The following is a 17,338-nucleotide window of genomic DNA, read 5'->3' as shown; positions in this document are numbered from 1 at the left end:
CCTCTGGTGGCACCGTCCCATGCAGAGGTGCCAAAAGCCAAGTGCCAATGTCTCGGCTTGGCACAGAATCACGAGCCACCACACAGCTTTGTAGGTTCAAACAGCAATTCTTTATTCCCGATCTCACACCAGCCTCCACACACGTTCAGGGGCAATTCCAATATGTCCACTCCCAAATCCTACTCCACGAGGCTTTTTTCAAATCCCATTTTAATCTCACAAGAACTCAACGGGACACCCTAATCCCAGCAGCAATAATCTTCAACCTCAACTTCCCTAAAACTCCTATTGTCACGCCCTAAACTCAAGGACGGAGATACTTCCTGCAGGAATACACCCTAATCCTGGATCCACCCTGGTGATTGAGCAGGGTCACCTTTCTCAAACACACAAGCAAGGTCGCAGCAAATTTCCAAGGCAAGTCCATTTAATATGGGGTACACTGGCAAGGATTACGATGCGTCATACCTACTTGGTAATGGCCCTCAGCACAGAGGAGGCCTGTCCTCGTGAGGACAGTGAGGTCCCCAGATCTGTGGGCACAACCCCGTGGTCTTTTGTGTGTGTGCAGTGCTGGGGACAGAGGGGGCCCCCCTGAGCCACAGCCCAGCCCATCTTCCTGACTTATCTTCTCCATGACCTCCTGTGTCCTTCTAGGACATGTCCCCAGGGGACAGAGGTGGGGTCTGGCTGGTCCCTGCTCTTCCTGCCCATGTCCCAGGTCTGGTTCTAGGGCATGCCTCAGGGAAGGAGTGCTGTGGTCAGCACGGGTCCACACCTCAGGGACAGATTCAGAGTCATTTTGGTCCAGGAGGGAATCCACAACAAGACACCATTTTTGCAGGTTTCTGGGCACCGTGGAGCCCCACGCACATCTCAGATGTGGGGACTTCCGTGCTCAGGGGCTCTGGGCCTGCCCTGATCCTGCCTGAGGTCTCCTCCTGGGGCTCTCAGTCGTCCTGAACCCGGAGCTTAGCCACACCCTGGCTTCCTCGGTTGTCAACCGGCCCCTGTCCTTGGCTGTGCGTTTCCCAGGTTGTGTGCACGGGCCACACCTCACCGGCACCTGTGCCTCCCGTCCCTCTGCCCGGCTGTTTCTTTTTCTTTCTTTGGTACCAGGGCCTGAACCCAGAGGAGCTTGACCACTCGCCACATTCCCGGCCCTTTTTATCTTGACACAAGTCTCGCTAAGTTGCTTAGGGCCTTGCTAAGTTGCTGAGGCTGGTCTCCAACTTGTGATCCTCCTGCCCCTGCGTCCTGAGTCACTGGGATGACAGGCCCGTGCCATCAGCCCATGGCATATTTACTTTTCATGGCTTGTGGTACACGTTGTGTGCTCCAAAAGGATCGTTCAAATTTGGATAAGATTTTAAAGAGTTTTGTCAATTTTTCTACCCAAGTGGAGAAACTTACAAGTGCATATATAAAGAACAGAGGCCACCCACAGGCCGACCTCCCCGAGAAGCCCATCCTAGAGATGGGGTGACCTGGGGTCACATTATGGTCTATGACTTTACAGATTGCTCACTGGGCATATTAAACATGTAGGTGACATAAGGTGCACACACCGTGCCCACACCGTGGTAGTTGGGTGCTTCCCAGTGACATGTCCCCGGTCACCCATGCACGTGATGACAGCAGCGCCTCTGGGTATCGCCAGCTACCAAAGAGATTTTGATCCGCTTCCCTTTGTGAAAAGTTTGATTATGAAAACCAGGAGGTATTTCTTTCTATTTTCCAAATAGAAAATAAGAACATTAAATTCTAGCTCTCGCTAAGTTAGATCTGCTGACATCTAAAATTGACCTGGGTGTTTTAAGTTATCATGACACTGGGGTGCCCACAGGGAGGGCTTCTTGCTGGAGACGGTTGGTGGGAGGACGTTGCTGGACAGGCCCGGGAGGAGCCGGCACAGTGGATGGGCAGGGGCGCTGAGTCGCCAGGGCTGACGGGCAGCGATGCTGGGGTGGGTGGAGCAGGATTGTGACCTGGGGAGCCAAGGCAGGCTCTAGGCAGGGGGGCGACACAGTCAAGCTGAGATCTAGGACTGTCTGCTCTGCAGGGGGACAGGAGGCTGTCGCTGTGGGGCTCCCTGTGGGTGCTGTGGACGACGGGCCAGGGAGGCTGAGAGGGGACCCTGTGTGTGTCCGCTTTTATGTGTTATGTGAAGTAAAGGAGGGAGGGGAGGGTCCCAGAGACAAAACTCCTGCAAACACCCAAACCAGAGAATCCAAGGCCAGAGTTTCTGCCTGTGACCTTGATGGGGCTTACAAGCCCACGGCTGCTCAGGACCACTTCCCACTGCTGAGTCACCAACTTATCAGTGTGAACTGGGATCTCTCAGGGTCTCAGCCAGGAGACTGGGCTCAGCTGGGCCTTTCTGCTCAGGGTCTCTCAAGGTGCCCTCAGAGCGTCACCGTCTGAGGTTCCATCTAAGGTCTCCAGTGCATTTGTGTCGTAGCCAGACTGGGTTCCTTGTGGTGGTGAGAGTGAGGCCCTGGGCTCCTAACTGAGGTCAGGCATGGCTGCTTGCTTCTTCAAGGTCAGCAGGAGGGACCCACATCATCTACTAAAGGGCTCACCTGATTAGTACAGGCCCACCCAGGGCAATTTCCCTTTTGATTAAGTCAAAGGTGACTGATGATGGAGCCTAATCACACCTGAAAGGTCCCTTCCCCTTGTCACCCTCTGTTAGGTGGAAGCAAGCCTTGGTCTCCACTCACAGTCCAGGACAGGGATCCTAAGATGGGGTGACCGGGGGCGGAACAGGGGACCGTCGTAGCACTTTGCCCACCACACAGTCTTTCCCTGGCCTCTTTCTGATCTTGAGGTGCCCATTCCTCACCTCCTCGGACTCCAACTTCCACCCAATCCCCTTCCAAGATGGGAACGAAGAATTACGAGGTTCTCCCACACACTCTTTCCAGCACTTGCTGCTTAGAAGGGGGATCACCCTCAGACGCAGGGGTGTTTGTCTGTGATCCCAGCAACTCGGGAGACCAAGGTCAACGGAAAAAGAAGAGAAAAAGAAAAAAAGCTCAGTGACCTGCATTATTTTGGATAGCTTTATTTTTCTCTGAAGTCATTATAATAATGTGCAGATGAGTGGACTGTGAACACCATGTAATTGAATCCATTTATGTTTTGGTTTGTGGCTTCCCAGATTTTTTACCTCGCACTTGTAAAGTATGTGGAAAACGCCCTGTGCGCGTTGCTTTCCCTGCTTTGGGTTACAGCTCGATGGGGGCTCAGAGGAGGGATGACTGGGCGAACATTTTCATGGCTGTTACAACGTTTCCAAAATGCTGTGGGGCTTGGGGTTGGCTGTGTCCTTGAAGGAGCCTGCGGCCAGCCCCGCTCCGCGGCCCCGCAGCGCCCTCCAGTGGTGGACACCAGGAGCGCAGGAGCCAGATGGACCTGTCTGGTTTTAGTCCCTCGGTTGGGTTCCCCAGGAGTGGGGTGGGACAGAGGGAACCGGGAGCAGCCCTGGACCGGGCGCAGGGTTTCCTGGACATGGAGAGTGCCGTTTCCAGGAGATTTTGACCCCCTTCAACCCCACCCCTCACTCTGTCCTCCACCGTAAGGAACTGCTGTGCCCACAGATGGCCCAGGTGGGGGCCCACGACCCTGGGCGGTGGCCTCTGAGATCCTCCACTTCACAGAGGAGGGAACCAGGTCCTGGAACCTTTCACGGCTCAAGGTCACGGAGCCAGAAACTCTGGCCTTGGTTTTTCTGGTTTGGGTTTCTGCAAGAGTTTTGTCTGTGCCTCTCCCCCTCTCTCCTGTATTCACATAACACATAAAAGTGGACACACACAAGGTCCCCTCCCAGCCTCACCTGGCCAACAGGCCAAAGCAGGCAGACAGAGTGTGGGTTCCGCCCGCCTGGACGGGGCCTGGGGCCCCTGGCCTTATGGGAAGGGACGCAGGAAGGGTGCCCGGGACCTGCAGTGAGTGCCACCTAGCTCCGCAGGGTGTGAGGCTCTGTCCTCCGCGTCCTCCAGGCCAGGCAAGCTTGTTTCCCGCAGCACCGGGAGGGCACGGGTGGACGTCTCTGGTCCAGTGGCCCTGGGCTGCCCTGGAACCGGCCCTGACCCTCTCCAAGGCTGGTGCTCCTGGGACCCACCTTTCAGGCCCCACCCGTGGGAGACCATCTCTGGCCAGCAGCCCCAGCCCCACTCCTTCATGGAGCTTCAGCGTGTGAGGAGGGGCCGAAAGGCAGGAGGACAGGAAGCACCGCCATCGAGCTCTGGGCCTCGCCAGGTGCCCGGAGGGACTGTCCTCTGCTTGTCCCCAATTTAGTGCTTCCAGGCATGAAAGAGGCCCCGGTTCCTGGCTGTCCATGGGGACATGCTCTGGGCCCCAATCCCCAGGTGGGGGGAGCAGCGATCTGGGCAGGGAGGACCCTGCTCCCGCCGGGGTGGCCCTCCACTCCAGAGTGGATAAAAGGACAAGCCATCTCCTCCTGGGCCAGCGAATGTCAAGTGTGTGGCAATATTCAGCGTACAGATGGCCAACGGGGGCCAGAGTGCCCTTACCCCAGGTGAAGACCACATGGAGCAAGGAAGGCGACTCTGATGACCCCCAGCCCCCAGCTCTGGCCTGGCTCTGCCCACCGGAGCCAGCTCCACGGGTCAGCAGAATGCCCCTCCCGGAGCCCAGGCTCTCCTGCCTCTGAGGAGCCCTGCAGCTGCCCACTGACCCTGCCCCTCTGAAGGGGCCATGCTCAAGCCACCGGAGCCAGGTCCCCACGGCCCAACTGCAGGTGGAGTATGGGGAACAAATGAAGGGTATGTCGGGGCCGCAGGGAGGGGAGGTCCCCAGGTCCCTCAGTGTGGCTACAGACCTCTCAAACAAAATCGAGGACTTCAGGGCCGAAGGCGTAGCTCGGTGGCAGAGCACTTACAGAGCACTCGAGGGGCCCTGGGTTCTGTCCCTGGCACCAAAACAAAGGTGTGCAGGGTGTCGGCTGAGGGGACACGGCCGACATGTTCTGTAATAGCATTGAGGCTTTGCCTGCTTGAGGCCATCTAGAAGGTGGGACCCACGGCTAGCACTTTGGGGACACTGATGCCATGCAGCGGGGGTAGAATATGGCAGATCTGCTCATCGTGTTCCCCCCCGTCCAGGTATCACGGGCTGTGTCCCCCCCCAGGGCCGGGGTCTGAACCTGAGGCTCCCGTGTGCAGATCCTCCAGTGCCCCTGGGCTGAGCTGGGGTCTGCGCCTCCCTGGAGTGTGAGCACCCAGAAGAGCCGGCAGGAGGTGGGGCGGCCTCCGTCCGCTCTGGCCACCCAGATTATGCAGGTCCCTCCTAAGCAGCGTCACTGGTGGCACGTGTGTCCTCTGCCACCTCCAGTTATTGTTTGTGAATGGGTGTGGGGGGACAGCTGTCCCATGCCTCGGTGTCCCAGGAAGAGGGGAACCTAATCCAGCATGGCCCACACTCCATCAGGCCGCTCAGAAATCGGTGGCTGCCTATCCTGTCCCTGCATAGAGTGGAGGTGCCCCCGCCCTGTCACACAGCAAGGGTCCCTGGGGGTTCAGAATGGGAGATGAAGCCCGGGGCAGGTTTCTGTCCCCTACCCCAGCCCCCAGCCATGGGCCCTGCAGGGTGACTGAGGACGACGTTCCAAGGGACTGTGCGAGTGTGCCTCTGAGACGGCTGGTCTGAGCCAGGCCCAGGGTGGCCCTGTGACTGCCGCAGGCCAGAGAAGGGTCCCAGAAGGTCCATCAGTCCCACGGGGTCCCAGCTCCCCTTATCCACCCTCCCACGACCTTTTGGAGCTTAAAAAAAATGGTTTTATTTCTTAAAGACAAAGCCTTTTGGTTTTAATACACAAAGTAATCCAGGTCCTTGGCGGGCTCCCGCCCCGCTGTCCAGCCCAGCCCGTCACGGGCCAGGGTGGCAGTCTCCAGCCGCTGCAGACAGATGCGCCGAGCCGCACTCTGGGTGCCCTGGGGCCTTCTGAGCTCAGGAGTCCAGGCTGGAGATGTGGGTAGGAGCGCTGACCAGCCCTGGCACAGGGACAGGAGGGGCCACTTCCTGTCCAGCTGTCCTCTTTCCTGCTGTCGGGCCAGGGCCGATGGATCCCTGCCTGTCAGTTCACTGTGGGCACCTGGCTGTGGTGCAGGCTGAACTCCTTGGCCTTGAGGCGGAGGCTGGCTATGCTGTTGGCCATGTTGACCCCTGGGGTGGTGGGGCCTGAGCCCCCAGGGCTGTAGGGTGGCACCGAGCTAGGGGGACAGGAAACACAGGGGTCAGTGAAGCTGGCCTGCTGCCTCGGGTCACCTGGTCCCCCAGCCTGCTCTCCCGGGGCCTGTGCCTGGGGCGCAGGGCTGGGCTACAGGACTTGGGAAGGAGGCAGGGGTCAGGGGTCAGAAACACCTGGGAGGACGCTGGGTCTAAGGAGCCTTTTATTTGTGGGCGTTCCTTGCTGACCCTCCCAAGAACAGTCCCCAGGGCACTGCTGTCCCTGAGCCAGATCTGGGCCTGGCCCCGCGGTGCCTGTGTCCCAGGGCGCCCTGGTGGTCCTCCAGGCCCAGGTGAGGGAGAGCGGTGTGGATGGGGTCTCGAAAGCCCGCCACTGCCTCCCAGGGCCAGACCACGGCCAGTGGTGCCCCTGCCAGCCTGCGCCCCGGGGCCTGGCCCCAGCTTCTCCCTCTGTCTGCCAGTTCACCGCAGAACCCTTCTAAAGTTTTAATTTGAAGGGAAAAAAAACTGCCCTAGAACTTGACTCTGCCCCCACCAGGACCGTGGACAGGAAGGCCATTCCCTCAGTCCTCCCAGCCTCAACTTCCCACCTGGAGAGTGGACACAGGGTGCTGGAGACCTGGCGTCCCCTCTTCCTGGACCCGAGGTGGGCACGTAGATGCACACGCCCCTGACACCCAGGCTGAGCTCTCACGCCCGCGCCTCACACCCAGGTGTGTGCATTCTCTTGACAGCCGCACGCACGCTCACGAGCGCACACACGCACAAGCAGGCCACTTGGTGGGGCCAAGCCCTCGGGTCCCCAAGGGGGTCTGGGCCCTAAGTGCCCCATGGGAGCCCCGCAGCCCCCGTCCAGCCCCCAGGGCCCCATCTCACCTGTAAGGGGACGACGCGGGCCAGGAGAGGTAATCGGCGCTCAGGGTGGTGGGCCGCGGGGCCACGGGCTGCTCCACGGCCGCCTCCTGGCCGTAGGACTTGAGCAGCGAGGCAGAGCGCGTGGCCAGCATGGCCCGCTCGTTCCGGCGGAACTTGGCGCGGCGGTTCTGGAACCAGACCTGGGGCGCGGGAGGTGCCGTGAGTGGCAGCAGGGCAGCCGGAGGGGCGGGCTGGTGGACCTGGGTATGTGCCCGCCCTGGCGCCCGCTTCCACCTCTGGAAATAGGGACGACAAGCGGCACCCGCAGGGTGGGCGAGTGAGGAGGCTGAGCAGGGCGGGAGGCTAAAGGAGAGGGGGTGCACCTGAACGCCCAGCTCAGCTGGTGCAGGTAAAGCTGCAAACTTAAAGTGGCTTTTACTTATTAAAGTCCTTGTCAGGCACTGTTCTCAGCACTTTACAAAAATATTAACTCCCTCAACTGTCATAGACCCCTACAAAAATAGACCGGTGTGTTTATTTTGCATGGAGGAATGAAAGTACAGAGAGGGTAAATAACTTGCCTAAGATCACACAGCTAGTTAAGTAGCAAGGTTTGGATTTGAACTCCAGCCCTCCTGCTCTTAAACACCCGGCGCCCCTTGGCAACTGCTTAACCCTGGGTGAGCGGTGGCTTCCTGCGCTTCAGGCGGCTCTCCCTGGTGCCCCCTCAGGGGTCATGCTCACCTGGACGCGCGCCTCGCTGAGGTTGACGCGCCGCGCGAGCTCCTCGCGCACGAAGGCGTCGGGGTAGTGCGTGCGCTCGAACACGCGCTCCAGCGCCTGCAGCTGGCTGCTGTTGAACGTGGTGCGGTTCCGCCGCTGCTTCTTCTTACGCTTGGCGGCGCCACCTCGCCCGGGGCTGGGACACTCGCCTGTGGAGAGGCCGAAAGGGTCAGCAGAGGGGCAAGAGGCCCACGGTGCGCGCTGCCCATCCTGGCCGCCCTCTGGGGCTGGGACAGCCTCCAGCCTTCTCCCTGTTTCCTGCGCTTCCGTCCACCCATCTGTCCATTCTTCAGCTGCATTTCCTGGGCACCTAGCAAGTGGCAGGCCCCGGTGTCATGGTGACCAGCAGCAGCCAGGCCCTGCCCTGCGGAACCCAGTCTGAGCAAACTAGTTGGGGGCCACAGCAAGAGCCCATCAGGGACAAGTGACCTGGTCAAGCAGCGCCCAGGAGACACCTAATTGACCCCAGTGCCTGGCCCAGCTCTGGGGCACAGTAAGCTCTCCCTCCACATCTGTCATTGAATAATAATAACAACAACAACAAATTGTAAAGAGCTGCAGGGGCCAAGGTGGTGAGGAGACCCAGGGCACGTGGTCCCTAGCCCCCAGGTCATGGATGTCCACAGGGACCTGAGGCGGGTACTGTGGGCCTCATCACTTGGGATTTGCAGAGGGGGAGGGAAGATGTGGAGGCTGAGGTCTCTGGCCCAAGTTCAAGGGCCCCCTGAAGTCACTGGTGGGGGACAGATTTGAACCCTGGAGTCTGGCACCAGGATCCTCATCCTGCTCCCCAAACCAAACCAGCTCTGGGAGCAGCCTTGGGGGTGTTGAGCCCCACTGTGTGTCGACGGGTACTGGCGATTGGCGTCATTGGCTCATCGGCTGGGATCCAGACACCACAGTGCCAGGGGTGAGCATGCGCAGCTCTGGGAGGCCATGAGGAGGGGTCAGGGGAGGGCCCTCGGAGGGTGGCTTTTTCTTTCTTTTCCAGTGCTGGGATTGAACCCAGAGGCACTTTACCACAGACAGGGTCTTATTGAGTTGCAGAGGCTGGCTTCAACTTGTGATCCTCCTGCCTCAGCCTCCCTAGTTGCTGGGATCACAGGTGTGCACCATTACACCCAGTGAGAGATGTTCTTGAACTGGATTTGAAGGATGCACAAGAGCCTACAGACCGGCATGGGGGAGGACACCCAGGCAAGGCACAAGAGGGCCAGCAGAGGCAGCCCGTGAATCCCAGCAGGGAGCTGGCCGACCAAGCTCAGCCTTGGTGCGGATTGAGCAGCTCTGGTAGGGGGGATTCTGCACAGCCCTGGGAAAGCACAAGGTCAGCCTCTTTCATGGTAATGGTCACACCTGGGCCTGCCCTGTCCTCTCGGAGGGAGGGGGAGTTCAGTGACTCTTTCCACATTTAAATTTTATCCTGGAGAAAAATCCCCCCAGACCCAGCTTACCGTCCCCTCCTCCAGGGAGCCCCCCTGATCACCTGTACCCCACAGAGCTCTGTCCATCTGCTCGCTCACCCTACCCCTGGGCCAACGCCACGCGGTTCGGCACAATTCCTCCTATGTCCGATTTCCTCATTAAAAATGTGTATTTTAATAGCAAAGTAATATCATTGCGTGTCCCGGAAAGAGTCAACCAGCACGGGGGTTGGGGGGAGTGGTGCAAAGTGCTCTCCTGTCCCTGTCACCTCCCCACGGTTTAGCAGAGGACAGAAATGTCAAAACCTGACAGGCACAGATCCGGCGGGCTTGCTGGCGCTCTGCCGAGTCTGTCCTTGTCCAACAGCATTCTGGACACCTTTCCGACTCAGCACAGCAAAAAAATCATTTTCCCAAAATATATTTTCCCTCTTGTCCCCTCTCCCCACCTGTAGGAATCATTTCTTTAATCAGTCTTTGCTGCATTTCCTGGATTGCTTTTTCCAAGGATAGTAAAATACGTGTACTGTTTTCTTTTTTCTTTTCTTTTTTTTTTTTTTTTTGATCCTGGGGATTGAACCCAGGGGCGCTGAACCACTGAGCCACATCCTTAGCTCTTCTTTTTTATTTTGAGACAGGGTCTCGCTAAGGTGCTTAGGGCCTTGCTAAGTTGCTGAGGCTCACAATCCTCCTGCCTCCGCCTCGGGCTGCTGGAATCACAGGTGTGCGCATCACCATGCCCGGCTTCTCTGTCCTTCTGTTAATAGAAAACAAGGCGGGCACTGTTCATCCCCAGCTAACGAGTCGTCACCCTGCGTCCTTTCTTCCCGGGCTTAGAAGCCCTTGCATCCTCTCCACGCCTGCGTGGCCCTCTGTGTGCGGCTGTACTGTGCCTTATTCAGCCAGAGCCCTCTTGACGGGCACTTGGCGTGTTTCCAGCATTTTGAAACTTAAGGAATGCCGCAAGAAATAGCCTTGTCCAAACAGCCTCTTCTGTTTCTGCCAGTGCATATTTGGGACAGGTTCCTAGGCGTGGAATTTCTGGGCCAGTGAGTAAACGCTGAATGTGGCCAAGTCCCCCACGGCCTGTGCTCGTCCGCTCTGACTCGTGGGGCGGGGCCTGTTCTGACCGAGGTTCAGCCGTACCTTGTATTTTCTGTTTCCCTGGTGACACTTTCCTCCATCAAAGAACACCATGTGGGGCTGGGGACAACTCAGAGCAGGGGCTTGCCTAGCAGGTAGAAAGGGGTGGGGGGAACAGGCTATGTTCTTTGCACAAGGCTGGACTTTTGTGCAGTGGTTCACTGAGCTTCTAGAATATTCCAGGCCTGGCGATGGATCCCACTTGGCACCTCGTCTATTCCTAAATACCCTGCCACACAGGACAGGCTCCCACTTCAAGGGATTATCTACTTCAAAATGCCCACGGTGCCCAGGCTGAGAGGCCCTGGGTGGGGGGTGGCAGGCGCTTGTTTGCACAAGCAGAGGCGGGGAGGGAGCACCGAGGGGCCCGAGTGAGCTGGCCTTGTCCCCTGAGCCTGCTTGCCTTGTCACTCCTCACCCCCAGCCTCAAAGGGGAGGTGAAGACGGACGAGAAAGTCCGGTGCCCTCGAGTCTCTGCACCACCGCTGGACGGAAACCCTACACCCCGCAGCTCGGCCGCTGCTGAAAACCAGCGAGTCCAACGGGGAAGGCAGTGATGGAAGCTTCCGGAACGCCAGCCACCCGGAGCTGACTTCCGCCCTCCTTGGGGCAGTGCTGCTTGGGCACATGCCCAGCTCAGGAGGCATTTCAGCCAAAAAAGGAGACTTTTTCGGGAAGTTTCTGAGCAACCCCAAACTGGGGGTGTTTAAAGGAAAACCATCCTCAGCCCCGGCGTCTCCAAGTGGCTGCTGGGGCAAGCAGTGCCACCCTGCAGGGAAGGGGCGGCCACTTGGAGCCAGCACCCTCACCAAAGGGTGACATTTGCTGCCCCCTGACCAGCACAGAGCCCCCCACTCTGCTGGGGTCCCCAGTAGGTCTCAAGTCCTGCCATCCCCAGGGACAGCTGTGAGGGGAGGTGCCCGCCCAAAAGTGGCCTGTGTCTTGCTCCTCATCTCCCACCCATGTCTCCCCACACCCACCCTGTGAGCCTTGCACAGCCAGGGAAACAGGCCCGAGAGCCTCACCGAGGGCACCCGCGGGTCGGATCCACGGCCGCTGCCAGGAGCCCATCTCCGTGGGGTCTCTGCTCCCACCACCCTGCTCCCAGGCTCCCGGGTCTGTCTTCCCAGGATGTCAAGGTGACATCATCTCCTGGGTGCAGAAATGCCCAGCAGAGGCGTAGCCCTGTGCAGCCCCATCCACAAGGAAGCCCCCACTGCAGGAGCTTCGGGGGACAGTGGCCCCTCGCCGCCAGGAGCTTGGCTGAGCTGCCTGCTGCAGACTTGGTCCCTGCCTGATGTCCCCGCGTGCCCTCAGAGCTCTGCTCCGTGGGACCCCAGGACAGGGCGTTCCTCCCCAGCTCTGGTTCCCCGAGCCCAGGCCCCCGGTGGACGCCTGGGCTCTGGTTCCCCGAGCCCAGGCCCCCGGTGGACGCCTGGGTGCACCCCTGCAGCGGGGAGGCAGAGGGGAGGCCGTGAGGACAGAGGCCCAGCAGTCCAACCCAGCCAGAGGGCCCTGGGGCGTCTGCCTCCAGCGGATGGATGTGCCGGATACTTGTTACCGGGAGTTCCTGAGCCACCTCCTGAAGGACCACACGCCCCAGGGGACTCCAGCTTGGGCTGCAGCATTTTGAAAATAAACAAATCCCCTCTGAGCCTCAGGCCTCTGGGCCTCTGCCCTCTCCGGCTTTTCCCACATGGGGGGGTGGCAGCCTCCCCTGTCCTGGTGGGGCTGAGCCCCGATTCCCTTCTGTTCAATAAGCCTTTTGCTTTTCCTGACCTTCAGAACCAAGCGGAGACCCCTGCCTCGGTCCCCAGGGCAGTCCCCATGCTGTTGTGCTGGGTGGGACAGGACAGGACAGGGCTAGGGGTGAGGAGTGACAAGGCAAGCACTCTCAGGAGGGGGAGGCCTGCAGCGTCCTGTGCTCTTTCCCTTAACCCAAGTCACATCTTCCCTGTCCTATAACATCGAGAAGACTGTGCAGGTCTCTGCCATTGTTACTCCACTCACACGGTTTCTTGGGCCGACTGCGGGCCACGCTCTGCTCTGGCCAAACGATGGTGCGTTCCCCTCTGCGCCCACAGTTTTTCTTATTCCGTGTAATTTAAGGGTCTAAATAGTCTGGAGGGAATTAACTGCAAATTCTTCGTAAGACAAATAAACTCAGCCCCTCTGTTGCTGCCTTTCTCAAGCTGTCAAGAGACACTCTCTGTTTGTTTTTGCTGCAAATAGTCAGTTTGCGCCTGACCCCGGGGCTGCGGAGAGCTCCAACCCAAATAAATGATTTTTATTAATTAGCATTTATTCTGACCAAATAAGCAAACCCCACCCCCACGTGGTCTCTGCCAACAGGATCACAAAAATAAACAACGGGTCCTTGGGAACCTTGATGTGGATTTAACAAATTAACACTGGGCCTTCATCGGAGGCGCTCGAAGCTGCAGAAATGTTTATGGCCAGGGAAAGTCACGGGCGGGAAGTGGGGGAGCTTCCGCCCCCCAGGGCTTCCGTGGAGGACACCTGGGTTCCTTTGAGGGGTCCTGGGAGAAGGGCTCGGAAAAAGCTTGAAACCCCCTCCTTGGCCTGGAGTGCGACCCAGAGGCGGATCTTTCCTCTCCGCTAAGAGGGGCCGCGCTCGGTGGTCAACGAGGGGCCAGGTTCCAGGTTTGGATCTTAGGTCAGTCACTAGCAGAGTGGCCACGCGGGACCCTTTCACGGTTCCCTGGAAACAGGGCCAAGCCTGCGGCTCTGGGCTCAGGTTGGCATGGGAGAAACCGAGGCCCGCAGGCCAAGCAGCCAAGGGCACAGCCCAGGCCAGTGCGCAGGCAGGGCCTTCTCCCCTCCCCACGTCTCCCCAGGCGCTCAGGGGTGCTGGAGGGGTGCCCAGGGCAGTGCCTCTGTTCCCAGGCTCGAAGGCCTGGGGGGCTGGCTGGGGGCGTGGCGGGCTGACCAGGCCTGGCCCAGTGTTGGCCTCAATACACTTGGAAGCAGGACCCTGTGGGGAAGGGCACTGGGGGCTTCCAGCCCCATCCCAGCCAGCATCCCAAGCAGGGGGCCAGGAGTGGGTGTGGTCACCGGCCTCCTGGCCTCAGCCAGGACACTTGGGGCCAGGCGTCGGCAGGAGGGCAGCTCTGGTCATCTGGTGGGATCTGCATGGGGAGCCTCCATGGGCCAGTCAGCCATGGGTGGAGCCAGCCCTGGCAGCCCTGGGTCGTCTCAGGCTATCCCAGGACAGCAGCCTCCCGTGTGGCCCTGCCTCTGCCACACTGATCCTGAGTCCACAGGATCTCCTTCCCGGGCTCACCTTCACTCCAGCAGAGACGTGGCCTCCTCCTGGAAGCCTCCAAGGCTTCCAGAGGCCCCACACTGCCCCCACCTCACCTCTGGCCCACTGGAGGGTAAGCCTGGGGTCGCTGGGTCAGTAGGGACTGGAACTTACTGCGTCTGTGTCCTTGAAACCCGCCCTCGGGCCGGGGACAGGTAGGCTCTCCATGAATGTGTGTTCAGTGTTGAAGGAATGGGCCAGGAGTGGAGGAGGGCCCAGGGGACTGCAGCGCCTGCCCTCCTGCAGGCCAGGCTCCTCCTAGGGGCCGTCCAGGCCTAGGCCTGAAGGAACTCAAGTTCAAGGCCAGCCTCAGCAACCTAGCAAGAACCCTGTGTCAAAATACAATTAAAAAGAGCTGGGATGGAGCTCAGTGGCAGAGGTTGCCTAGTATGTGCACTGCCCTGGATTCCATCCTCAATACAACAAAGAAAAAGGAAAAGAAGAAATATGCAAATTCCAGCAAGCTCAGGGAAACAGGCTCAACGCGGTTCAGATCAACCCACAGTGTCTCACCCACCCCAGGGGAGGGCTGCAGTCAGGACGGCCACACCCACCCAGCAGGGGCAGGGCGTGGGGAGACCGGAACCCACACTGCTGCTGGGAATGCAAATGGTTCATCCACTTTGGAAAACAGTCTAGAAGCTTCAGCAAAATGTGAAACAGAGTTACCACAATTACTACAGAGTTACTGCAATTCCACCCCCAGGTGTTTGCCCAAGAGAAATGAAACACATCCCCACAGACTTCCATAAACACACGTCCACCAGGCATTACGTCAGTGGGAACCACCCTATAGGAGCTGACAGGTGGGCGTGGCCTGACACACCATGGAATATTATTCAGCTGTGAAGGGACAAATGCGGCAAACGGTGACAACCTCTGTTAAAGGAAGGACGCCGGTCCCAATAGGGACCCCTTTATGGGAAGGTCCAGAGCAGGGCTGGGAAAAGAGCCCGCGCAGAGCCCGGTCCGCAAGCCTGGGTTTGATCTCTAGTACCACAGAAAAGAAAGAAATGTCCAGAGTGAGCAGAGAGGCAGGGACAACGCAGATCAGTGGCCACCAGGGTGGGAGGAGGCGGGCGGCGGCTGAAGGGCGTGGCTTTCCTTCCGCGTGTGAGCCTCTCAGCTCGGGGACTCACTCACGGCTGAATCCCACGCGACGGCCGCGGGTGACGTGCTCGAGGGACAGAGTGTATCTGGATGAAGTCGTTATTTTAAAGTAGGGGGCTGAGGGGAGCCTGGGGTCGGCAGAGGATCGGCACCCCCTGAATCACTGCTGTTGAGGTGCCGAGGGGAGAGGTGTCGGGGAGCCCTAGAAGCCGGGGAAGGTGCGGAGCCCCGGGGGCCCTGCCGAGGGTCTTTGGGAGCTGGTGGCTGGGCTGCAGCAGCTGACTCGGGAAAGCCCTAGGTGGGTCAGGCCCAAACTTCCAAAGCAGGGCACCAAGAGCCAGGGGCTCAAAGTCCCAGGCTCCTCTGGTCACATTCCACCCCCAAGACCCCCAAACCAAGCTCCAGAGAGTGGGGCACCGGCTGGAGTTGGGGTACTGGAGGGGTGGGAGTTGGGGGGTCTTCCCAGAGGAAGAGGAGCAGCCCTCTGCCCCAAATCTACTCTGAGAGGGGGTCCTGTCTGGTTTTAATCTAAGGTTGGTGGCCAAATGCCAAATTTATTGTAAAACCTACATTTTAAAAGGGGCTGGTATCTGCGGGAGAGCTGCCCGGTAACCATTGCCTGCCCAGGACGCTGCTCGGGCCGGCAGGGCTTCTTCTCCTGTTGGGGGCCCTGGGCCGCTCAAAGCCTGCAGCCAGCTGGGGAGTCCGGGCTGGACACACGGCTGTTCCAGGTTCACGAGGCTTGGTTTGGAAACAAACCTGCAAACCGCGCTGGGATCCCCAGCCTGCTGTTCTCATCCTCTGAGCATAGAGGGACCTTAGAGGTGGCCCATCAAAGCCCCTCATTTTGCAGATGGGGAGATGGAGGCACGGAGGGCACGTGACTTGGCCAAGGGCTCCCAGCAGGGCAGCGGGGCCCCAGGTTCTGTTCACTGAAGTCTGATGCCCGGGGACGCTCCCTGTCCTTCCCTCCCACTTCTGTTCCCAGGCTTCCAGGGCAGATGCTGACCCAGCCCCCACCCAAACAGCAGAGGCGCCTCCCCAGAGTATCTGAGGATCAGAAAAACTGGGCCCTGGGTGCCCTTAGACAACAGAGCCCCCCCCCCTCCTTTTTTTTTGGTACCGGGATTAAACCCAGGGGCACTGAGCCACTTCTCCTGATTTTTATTTTAAGACAGGGTCTCACTAAGTTGCTTTGGGCCTCACTAAGTTGCTTTGGGCCTCGCTAAGTTGCTAAAGCTGACCTTGAACTTGATCCTCCTGCCTCAGCCCACCCCCACCCCCTCCCGCAGACACTGGGATGACAGGTGTGCCCCACTGCACCCAGGGACATCTCCCCTCTTGAGTCTGGGCTTCCCGCGTGTCCACGGCAGCAGGAGCAGCGTCTGTAACCCCGTCTCTGGCCGTGGGGCTGGGTCCAGGATCTTCCTAAGAGCCGCGAACACGACGGTGCTTCACCACCTTCATCTCAAAATCCTTTCCCCAAATGGAGCCCTGGCCCAGCTCTCTGGCACTTCCCCTACTCAACCCTGAACCCCTCGAGGACTCCAAGGAACGCCACCGACCCCTCCCCAGGCAAGCACAGGTGTGCAAGAAGTCTGCAGGTGACGCCCAGGGGCAGCGATCCGGGAATCCTGCCCACCCACCCTCTCTCAAGTCAGCCGGGTGGGGAGTCCTTTTTCCTGTGCCTCTGCCCTTGCCCCACGGCAGGGTCCCCAGTGCACCACAGCTCCTTCTTCCCAGGCTGGTGGCCACCGCCCTGACCGTGGCTGGGGACAGTGCTGCCCTCCCCGAGGCTGAACTTGAAGCAATGCTGGAGGTTTTCCTGACCCAGTTGTGGGTTCCGGGCAGGCTGGAAACTGTGTGTGAGGCTCAGCTGGCCATGCTCCAGGGCTGTCTCAGGGCTCCTGCCCCTGCAGCCACGGTGGGGGGGGGGGGCTGTGGGGGGGGACAGGATCTCTTCTTCCCCATCCTTTTTTTTTTCTTTCTTCCATCTGCTCAACTTTTACCGTGCGCTTGGGCCTGGGTTACAAAGCCCTGCTTTCCAGGATGCAGAGGGCTCGGTTCTGAGCCAAGCTCACAGTGGGGACCAGGGAGATCAACGTGGGGAAGTAACTAACCAGGTCACACCGACAGGAAGGGCCAAATGGGGGTTTATGTCCAAACTCCCTGTGCCCAGAGTGGCTAGGGGAAGCCCTTCTTGGAATCGCCGTTTCCAGCCCAGGGTGACCGAGGCTGCTGTTGACAGGCAGCAGAGACAGGCCCAATTTCTGGGCTCAGTTGACCCCCTCCCTCTACCTGAACAAGCAGAGTGTGGTGCCCATGGTCCTCAGGCTGGTGCTCCCTGCTGGGTGGGGGCAGGTGAGCACCTGTGTCCATCCCAGCTACGGTCAGCCCAGGACTGCCTCTGGGGGCGGGGGATCAGAGCCAGGCCCTGGGGTCTCCCGCGCCTCGAACACGTTCCCAATCAAGCCCTCTCACAACA

General features: G+C 59.4%; 1 protein-coding gene across 1 annotated transcript in view; it reads right to left on the bottom strand.

The window, feature by feature from the left end:
• Positions 1 to 5,791: 5,791 nt before the first annotated feature.
• Positions 5,792 to 17,338, bottom strand: part of Prrx2 (paired related homeobox 2) — a 35,411-nt gene continuing 23,864 nt past the window's right edge. The window contains exons 2-4 of the mRNA XM_026386520.2: positions 7,813 to 8,000; positions 7,090 to 7,268; positions 5,792 to 6,236 (exon numbers count right to left, since the gene is read on the bottom strand). Of these exons, the coding sequence (XP_026242305.1) occupies positions 6,101 to 6,236; positions 7,090 to 7,268; positions 7,813 to 8,000 (503 nt within the window). The 3' untranslated portion in view covers positions 5,792 to 6,100. The remainder of the gene's footprint in view (positions 6,237 to 7,089; positions 7,269 to 7,812; positions 8,001 to 17,338) is intronic.

Source organism: Urocitellus parryii, chromosome 4, assembly GCF_045843805.1.
Source record: "Urocitellus parryii isolate mUroPar1 chromosome 4, mUroPar1.hap1, whole genome shotgun sequence".
In the NCBI taxonomy this organism is placed as follows: domain Eukaryota; kingdom Metazoa; phylum Chordata; class Mammalia; order Rodentia; family Sciuridae; genus Urocitellus; species Urocitellus parryii.
The sequence above is the reverse complement of the archived record's forward strand: the minus strand, read 5'-3'. Positions and strand labels throughout refer to the sequence as shown.